Here is a 10,828-nt window from a genome sequence, read left to right as displayed (position 1 = left end):
GAAAGGAAATATATATATGTAAAGGAATACATATGAAATAAGAATTCGTATGATATAAAAATGTATATTATATTACAATAATATAAACAATTTTTATTATTAAAATATAAATGAATACATAGAATAATTATATATATGACGTATCTATCCTACCAAACATATGTAGTACATGTTGTAGATAATTTAATAAACTAATTTTTTTTTATTTTTTAATATAAAACTATTATAGAAATTGATATACATATATATATATATATAATAGCCAAAATAAAAAGAATAAAAATTACAAAGGAAAAAAAGAAGAGTATTTTTATATTACATTAAAAAATGTTTATCATCTTTCTTGGATTTTTTTTTTTGTTTTTTTTTATTTATTTCATGTATTTGTTATATTTCTTATAATACTTGTAATTATTATATTCATTATATAACTTTTATTTCTAATGAGAAATTGGATAAAATAACAAGAAATATAATAAATTGATATATATATATATATATATATAGACTCAATATAGTAGCTTCACATTTACGAATTAATCATAATTCTTTCAAGGTTATTTATAAAAATTAATTCATATTAAAAATTTAATCCTTTACTTATATATATATATATATATATATATATAAATTCTTCATTTACTATAGTAACATTTTATAAATATATATTCGTGGAAATAATGATTATGTGAATTATTATTATTATAATTTGTGAAATACCTGGGTGAAACCAATATAACATATAAATATATTATTATGCTTTATTTCTTATTGTTACTATAAAATTATTTTAATATGTCTAATAATACTTATTATTATAATAATAAATTATTTATTTTCTATTTTATATAAAAAGCTTATTATAATACCTATTATAAAATTATATATATATATAAACTATGTAGCAATATAACGGTTGATACGTATTACTATTAAATCATCATGGATAAAATATTTTAATGTTGTTCATACATATATAATTTATATTTATATAAAAATAAAAATTTACTATATATATGTTGTTAAAATAATACATAATTAAACACATTAATATTTATATATTTCCTTCTCTTAAAGTAAATTGTCATATACATGGGAAAATGTTTTATTAAATTAAATGATTTATTTTTTTTTTTTTTGTATAACGTATATGTTTTAATAAATAAAATTATTATTTACGTTTTTTTATTTATTCACAAAAATATAATATATATATATATATATATATATATATATATATATATATATATTATTCAACATATATTTTTCATAAAAAGTTAATAAAAAAAAGCTTACAAAAAAAAAAAAAAAATTGCGCCACCCCCCTCCGGGTAACTCAGTAGCTCGGTCTGCAACTTTTCTTATGAAATTGTCGGCACGCGGAGTCGAACCAACGTTCTCACAAGGAAAGCTACATACCTAACGACTGGGCTACTGGGGTAGCTTAATATTAGTACTACCATAAAAGTATTATTAAAAATGGAATGTATGCACATATATATATATATATATATAATAAATATATCATACGAAATAATAAATTTTTGTGTATAAAAATAAATCTTTTTTTTTAATTTAAAATAAAAAAAAGAATATTTTTGTATTTATATATTTATTTATTTGTATATAATTTATCATAAAAGGGTAAATATTTTTTTTTTTTTTTTTTTTTATTTATGCAATTTTTTTTTAGTTTGAATATATAATTATTTATATTCCAAAAAAGAAAAACATAATATATTTATTTATAAAATATATTTTCATATATTTAATGTTTTATAAATTCATAATTTCAAAAAAGTAATTTGTTTATGAAATGATGTGTGTAATTAACATCATTTTTGTTAAGTCTATATCTTAAAATACATAAATATAAGTTTTATAAAATGTATATTTTATTGAAGAAAGTAAAATAAATAGTTGATTTTTATGTATTCCTTTCATATCATTAGGAATATATATATATATATATATATATATATATAATTTATGGTGATTATATTACTCAAATAAAATTTTTATATGATCATACATGGATTGAAATAACATTATCTATTTGCCAATTAAAAAAACTAAAAATTTTTATATTGTAATGTTATCAATTTAATGGTTTTCATAAAACGAATATGAATTTGTGTTATTGAAAAAAATGAAACAAAACAAAAAAATAAAAGAAAGGAAAAGAAAGAAAAAAATATATGCATATAGGACAATAATCCCTTTGAATATATTTATCAATATTTAAAAAAAAATTATAATAAATATTAAAATTAATAAATAAATAATTAAACATACATTTAATAATTTTTATATATTTATTCAAAATGTTTAAAAAAAAAAAAATATAATATATGTAATATATATATATGTTTTATATTTTATATATTCTTAAATTTTCATTTTTTAATTTTCTTTTTTACTTTTTTTTTTTTTTTTTTGTCTATCACTTTGTAATAATTATTGTTTAGTATATTTTGTTGGTAATCATTTTCATCAGAATCTGAGATAGACTGATTGCTATTTACATCTAACATGTATTCATCATTGATATATCTAGAATTTGGAAATGTTCCACTGTTAGTTACTTGAACTAATGATTTTGCATCGATTTCCTTAGAATAGATAGAACCAGTACTAGACGTTGACCAGAATTTCAACAATTTATCATCTCCGAATGATGTAAGTATATGACCAAGAGGATTCCAATCCAATAAAGATATAGATGATATTTTATTATCAATACCATGTGCTGATAGAATTGTTTGAATACATTTATTATCATTAGTACTATAGAATTTGATATTTCCTTTATTATCTGCACTTGAAAAAATATGGTTTTGTATAGGATTCCAAGCAATATATGTAGGTTCGTAATTAGCTGTAAATTTATTATTTTGTATTTGATCATTTTTATATGAATATAATAATTTGAAATTTCGAATATCCCATAATTTAATTAAGCTATCCTTACTACAACTTAATAAATATATACCATTGTTATTCCATTTTATTTTATTTACATTAGCTTTATGTGAATTTAAAGAAATGATAGGTTTATTCATTCGTATATCCCAAAAAGAAATGGTATGTGTTCTATTACCACTAGCTACTATATCATTAATAGGATTCCATGCTAAACAGCTAATATTATTGGTATCAATATTTTTACATTTTAAATCTTTTATAACTTTTCTTGTTTTTATATCCCATATCATAGGATTACAAGTATCTGCACATCCAGCTAATTTGGTATTACAACAAGATAAACTAATATCTAAGACATTTTTTGTTAATCCTTCGAAAGCATAATTATCTAATAAGTTTAATGCAGATGATAATATAACAATCTGACCTAATGAATTACCTGCAAATAAATTATCATTTTTTGACCATTCTAAACATGAAACTGATCCACCACCTATAGGTATTCTTTTCATATCTTCAAAATTAAAATATAATCCATTCCATATACATAATTCACTCAGTTGAGTACCTGTTAATAATCTTTTACCATCATTAAACCATTTTAAACTTACAATCATCCCTTTACTTTTATTTAAACAAGAACAAGCCAAATGAGACATCACACCGTCATATCTATCTATCATATTACTATAACAAAATAATGGTTTTATTCTTCTTAAATATATGGGATGATTCACATACAGCCTGCGCTCGAATTGTCTTTTGTAAACATCATTTTTAAGAAAATTACAAACTAAAAAAAAATAAAACATACATATATATATTTATTTATATTTATGTGTATGTATACATAGTGTGATAGAAATATATAATAAGAAAAAAATAACATATTTGATAAACGTATAAATTATTTTATTTTTTTATACCTGAAGATGTAAAATCAATAGCAGGTCTATCAATTCCTAATTTAGTTGGGAAATAATTATTTGCATTTTGATCATCATTAAACATTTTTTTCTTTTTTTTTTTTAAATCCTTTAAAATAATAAGATCAAGAAATCTTATATTTTTATATATTTATTTTTATCTATATTATTTATTTTATTGAATACTTGTTATGATTCTCATCATTTTAATAATATTTTACCTTGTTATCAACATTATATGAAAAAAAAAAAAAAAAAAAAAAAGTATATTTTTTCAATTATATATTTAATTATTTTTTTCTATTTATATTAAATATAAATTCAAGTTTTTTTTTTTTTTTTTTTAAATAAATATATCTCTATTATTTCATTTTTATGATATAATTTTTAATTTTTTTTTTATTTCTAATAAACATTAACTTGTATAATATATAATATTAAATAAATAAAATATTTTTCCATAATTATTTAATAAATAATATTTCTATAAATATTTGAAAAAAATGCTTTCAAAAATGTTGGTGATTTTTAAAAATAAAAAAAATATATGTAAATACATACATATAATTATTATATAAAATATATAATACTATATATATATTATATATATTTATATATATTATTATATAAATATATATATAATATATTTATAATTTTAACCGCACATATTAGAAAATGTATTTTTTTATTATTCATAAATAATATTATAAAATAAAAATACATTTATTTTTTTTTTTTATTTTTATCTTAATATTTAATAATTCCTAGTTATTTTTTTAAAAAAAAATCAAAAATTTTAATTATTTTTTTATACATTAAGTAAAAAATTATGAGACAATATATTATTAAAAAAAAAAAAAAAAAAAAAAAAAAAAAAAAGAAATTAAAAAAAATATATTATGTACATGAAATATTATATATATATAATATATATTATATATATGTATGTATTAATAATAGCTAAAAAGACCTTAAACTTTTTGACTTTTACATATTTCATTGTATTCTTTTAAGGCATTTTTAAAAAACGTTGAGAAGAATACATATATAGAATAATGTTCTTTATGAAGAATATATAATGAATAATTTATAAAATAATTATTTTCTAAATTAAAATTACTGTTTTCATTTATTATTTTTCTTATATATAATACATCTGATAATTTATTAAAATTTTTTGCACTTATATCATCATTTATTTGATTTTTCGATAAATCTTCATTGTGGCTGTTTGAATTGCTACTATTATTATTACTATTATTACTATTGTTACTATTATTACTATTATTACTATCATTACTATCATTACTATCATTACTATCATTACTATCATTACTATCATTACTATAGTCACTGTTTTGACTATCATCATTATCACTTCTACTATCTTCACTTTTATGTTCTGCAGTGGGTTCATCTCTTTCGTTTTCTTGATCCATTTCACTTTGCTCGTTCTTCTCAAAATTGAACTCATCGTCAATACATAAAAATTTACCTTTTCCTTTCTTCTTATTATCTTTATCTTCTTCGTCATCAATACTTTTTTCAAATGAATTAATATTTCTACAAGAAAGTTGCTCTTCATCCTCTTGTGAATTTCCATTTTCTTTTTCCTCAGATGTGTCATTCGTAATTTTAATATAATTGTCATTTTTTTCAAATTTTTTTGGGAAGGCACCTTTATTATAATTATTACATGATAAAATATTGGATGCTTCCTCATCGAGTTCAATGTTCATATTTAAAAAGAAATATATAAAGTGACTTACAATAATATAAAACAAACTATCATATATGAGATCTATTTTGTTTGAATTGTGTATAGTATCTAAAATTTCTTTATCCAAAGATTTAATAACACGTATATAAAGTCTAATAACACATGCAGGTATTTTTAATTTATATATAAAAGGCATCATAAATGTTAATTTGATTAATAATGTTTTTACCATTTTTTTATCAATCAAGAAAAAGAAAGAATTATTTTTATAACCTATTAAATAATTTGCTATAGATTTTATAGAATAATTAAATAAATCTAAATTATTTAATACATTCAAATCTGATGTTAACTCTCTTTGAAGATGACATATCATAATATTGAATGAGACAAAATCTAATATAACATTTTTAATATAAAATTTATTTATTTTAATATCTGAATTAATTAATTCATGACATTTTTCATTAAATATATCTGGATAATAATAATATTCAGTTAATAAATATTTTATTAATTTAAAACATGAACTTTTTATAATAAGTTCTTTCGTTCTCATACCTAATTCATATATATGATATAATATAAAATTATGTATACTAATATTATATAATTCTGTTTGATTGTTTATAGTATAACTATAATATGAAGAAGTATTACATTCGAATGTTAAATTTTTTAAATTATTATATACAAATTTTAAAGCATAATATTTGATACTATTATAACCTTTATAATTTTTATTATCATTTATACAGCTATGTTTTCCAATAATATTTATTAATAATTTTTGTAACAATTCTTTTAATAAAACAGGATAGCTTTTTAATGTATTTGAAAAATTAAATAAAGAAAATACTCTTTTTATTAAATCTACAAAAAATCCATGTTTCTTTACATCATGAGAATTATGATCCATATGGAGATATTTCTCATCATTATAATAATTACTATTATTATTATGATCATTATTATCATCATCATTTGAATAATCATCTCTTTTTTTTAATTCCTCAAAATCGTCTTCTTTTTTATCATTCATATTATTATATATTATAGCTGTTTGTTTAAGAGCCATAAAAATACTATTATAATTATCATCATCATAAGCTTTTTTGGGAGAAAGGTCTTTTTTATTTACTGTTAAAAATGTACACCAAAATTCATAATTCATAAAATCTGCATTTTCTAAACAATAATTATTTTTATTAAAAAATATATCTTCTCTTAAAATTGGAGAAAAATCTTGAAATTCATAAATAATTCTGAACACTCTAATGATAGTTTTAAATTTAATATAATCTTTTAAATCATATAATATTAATAAGTCCAATAAATATTTTAATGGTAAAAAATGTAATATTTCCATAATCTTTTCATTCTTGACTAAATAATGTAATGATAAATAATAAAATAAATTATTTCCATTTAATAAATTGAAAAAAAATATTAATCTTTCTGTATGATATTCACTATTAAAAATGAGTTCATTCATTTGTTTCTTCTTCTTATTATTATTATTATTTAATTTGTTACCATTTGGATCACCACCTTTTTTGTAATTATCACTAGAATTCTCATTATCTTCATCCGTATCTGTATCATTATAATGATAATCACTATTATCATTTATATTATAATTATCACTTTTGTTATCATCACTACTTGAATAATAATTATGACTTCTCCTACTTAATCTTTCTAACATATCATTTTTATCATTTAAAATATGTTCATATTTTCTATTATTCTTATGATAATAACTATTATTAGTTATGGAAGCACGATTTGTATTATCATTTATGATAAAGCTTTTATTTATATCATCATTTTTATTATTATCCATACAAATACTTAATTTATTATTTGTATGTGAACCGTTTTTTATATAAGACCTATTAGTGTTCACATGTTCACTATATTTCTTTTGACTTTTCATTGAAAATTTTTTGTTTGTTTCTTTTTTTTCTAAAAATGAACTAGATAATATACTACGACTACGATTCCTATTAGTTACATTACTACTAGTTTTTCTATGGTTTTTTGTGTTTGTTGTTCCCATTTTAATACTTTTATTTCTTCTTTTATCTATTAAATGATTTGATATATCATTCATATCCATATATGATTTAAGAAATTTTTTTTTATTTAAAAAATTTTCTACACTTTTTCGTTTTTCTCTTTCTCTTTCTTTTTTTATATTATTTGTATCAAGAATAATATTATTATCAATAATTTTGATATTTATTTTTTTTTGTCTTTTTTTTAATTGTCCTCTACTTTCTAGTTTATTTAAATACTCATTTAATAATTTATTTAATTCTAATTTATCAGAACTCATACTCATTTCTTCTAAAGTAAGCATAATAACATTTTTTATATTATTAAAATTCAAACAATAATGAAATGTTTTTCTATATTTATTTATATTTCTTTTTAGATTATCTATAGAGTTACATATATCATCTAACTTTTGATCTTTTACACATAAATAATTAAGAAATTTTTTTTTTTTAGTTTTTTTATTTTTTAATATATTATCTAAAGTAAATAAAATATTATCAATAAATTTTAAATTCAATTGTAATTTATCAACAATATTTTGAAAGTATGAATTTTTATAAATATGTATTAAATTATTAAAATTAAAGTTATCAAATTCTGATGTATTTCTTTTTAATTCATAATTATATTTTAAATTTTCTACAATATTACTTGGATTAAAAAAATGGTTCATAGGTATATCATCATTATAATTATTATATAAATGTTTACGATAATCAAAATGTTCTTCTTCATTATTTATATTATTATTATTTTGGTTTTTATATATATCATTCTTTTCATTTATATTATTATTTGAAATATTATCAGACTCTTGAGTAATATAACTAAACTGATTAAATATAAAATGTGGTTTTTTATCTAATAAGAAAAAAGATTTCTTCTGATAAAAATATTTTGCATACTTTACATAAGAATAGGAATGACCAAATATATATAAAATACACCATGTATATATATATATTAATTTAGTTACTTCATTTAAAAAATTTTCTATTTGATTTATTATTTTATCTAAATATTCTCTTTTATATTTAAGATTACTATTATTATTTATATTAATTAAATATGATTTAATATAATTATTATATGTTGTACATATTTCTGCAATAAATTTTAAAAAATAATAATCAAATTGGAAAATATGTTCTGAATTATATATACTTATAAAATATGATATAGTATCAATATTTTCTATATAATTAAAATCAATACTTTTATTTTTATTAATATTATTAACATTAAATGTATTTTTCATTCTATTTATATTACTTATTAAGTCATAAAATCGTTTTCGTTTTTTTGCTTTATGTAATATATCATTAAATATACTTCTATTAGTATACTCATTTGAATATAAACCATTATTCATATTATATTCATCTGACATTGTAGAATCTTCTTCATTTATTTTTTTATTCTTTTTTTCGAACCTTTCCTTGTTCAACTTTTTACTTTTTCTTTGTGTATTTCTTCTATTTGTATTATAACTATTGAAATTATCATCACTATATGTATTATTATTATTATTTGAACTACTACTATCATTTTCATAATCATCACTTGATTTGTTATATTTATCATTCTTATATGAATGCTTATTATGTCTATTTTCTTCAAATTTACTTGTATCACTATTACTATAATCCTCATCAGAATATGAATTAGAATTATCATAAGAAGAATTAGTTACATCACCTTTATTATATTGACTACTTGTGTAACTACCTCTACTATTTACATTTGAATGACCTAAATTAATAAAATTATCAACCTCTCCTTCACTTTCATTGGAATAATCCTTTTTATTAAAATGATCCTGATTTAAATTACTAACAACATTTTTATATTTCATTAAATATTTTATAATATTAAAATCATAAAATTTATTATCTTTTAAATTTCCGTAATTCTTTTTATCGAATGGATTACTATGTACTACCAGTTCATTATCATTAATACTGTCATCATTATATGAACTACTATCATTTAAAGTATCAAATGATTCCACATTTTTTTTGGCTTTTGTTTTTTATATTTTCATCCTTTTCATGAATTCCAGGTGATGAATTAATGTGAGTAGAACTACGACGTTTTGATACATTATATATGCTATTATTCCTTTTATTATTATATTCGCATGGATTATGTTTTTTTTTCTTTTTTTGATCATACATATCTGAATCTACAAGAAGATTATCAAAGTTTAATAGTTTATAAAAGTTTAGATATTTATTAGATTCTATTAACATAATATGTTTATTAAAGAATAATCCTGCGCTTACAAAAATATGGAAAATTATAGAAATCTTAGTTACACAATAATTTAAATATTTAATTAAAGCAATGGCATTTTTATAAGAATGAAAAAAATTCGCATCTCTACTTTTTTTCTCAATATAATATAGCACATTTTTATGAAAGGTAAAAATAAGATAAGGATTATTAAAGAAATAAAACAAAGAATTAATTATTTCATCTGTATATATATTATCAAAATTAATATCATTATATATAATATCAATAAAGGAGTGTTTATTACCTTTATTTTGATTATGTGAAATAAAGAAATTATTTAATTCTTTATTTAAAAAATCTTCATGATTTGGATTATTTTTCACACAATAGTTATTACTAAAAAGATTACTATTGACCTTATTATTATAATTATTATTATTAATAGTACTGTTGTTCATTTTATTTATTTTATTATTATTTGGAATGCTCTCCTGACATATAATTTCATTTCCAGATATTTCTGACTTTTCTAATGTTTTATTATTATTATTATTATTATTATTATTACAACTTGTTAATTCATTTGTTGACTTATTGACACATATATTATAATCACTTATAGAATTTTTCGAAGATGTATTATTAACATATGTTGTATGATCACAAATAACTTTTTCAGAATCATTATTAACTGTTTGTTTTTGTTGTTGTTCTAAATAATCGGCATCTGTTAAAGATTGTAATGATACTAAGATATTATCCATTTTATATTTTTTTTGAAAATTTTTAACAGCTGTATAAATAAAACTATTCATAGATACATCAAATATATTTCTAATCAAATATTCATTTATATATATATATTGAAAAAAATTACAAAAAATTTTGATAACTTCATTATCCATTAATTTATGTATTTTCAATTTTTTTAAAATAAAAAAATAACTTAAAACTT

At 18.1% G+C, this 10,828-nt stretch overlaps 1 protein-coding gene, 1 non-coding gene and 1 pseudogene across 3 annotated transcripts; all 3 read right to left on the bottom strand.

Moving 5' to 3' along the window:
• Positions 1-1,312: 1,312 nt before the first annotated feature.
• PADL01_0012300 lies at positions 1,313-1,446 on the bottom strand. Its single transcript, XR_003699302.1, has one exon. It is a non-coding gene; the product is annotated as a Plasmodium RNA of unknown function RUF6-15 (non-coding RNA).
• A 950-nt stretch (positions 1,447-2,396) lies between these two features.
• PADL01_0012200 (conserved Plasmodium protein, unknown function) lies at positions 2,397-3,936 on the bottom strand (the record flags this gene model as incomplete). Its single annotated transcript, XM_028680365.1, has 2 exons — positions 2,397-3,718; positions 3,852-3,936. 2 exons carry the CDS (start codon positions 3,934-3,936, stop codon positions 2,397-2,399), a joined length of 1,407 nt encoding a protein of 468 aa, XP_028541143.1.
• Positions 3,937-4,822: 886 nt separating this feature from the next.
• Positions 4,823-10,706, bottom strand: PADL01_0012100 (annotated as a pseudogene). Its single transcript has 2 exons — positions 9,722-10,706; positions 4,823-9,657 (listed from the first exon to the last, which is right to left on the bottom strand). Coding segments are annotated over exons 1-2 (5,820 nt in total).
• Between the last annotated feature and the right edge of the window lie 122 nt (positions 10,707-10,828).

Source organism: Plasmodium sp. gorilla clade G2 (assembly GCF_900097015.1).
Source record: "Plasmodium sp. gorilla clade G2 genome assembly, contig: PADLG01_00_14, whole genome shotgun sequence".
Lineage (NCBI taxonomy): Eukaryota > Apicomplexa > Aconoidasida > Haemosporida > Plasmodiidae > Plasmodium > Plasmodium adleri (nom. inval.).
The sequence above is the reverse complement of the archived record's forward strand: the minus strand, read 5'-3'. Positions and strand labels throughout refer to the sequence as shown.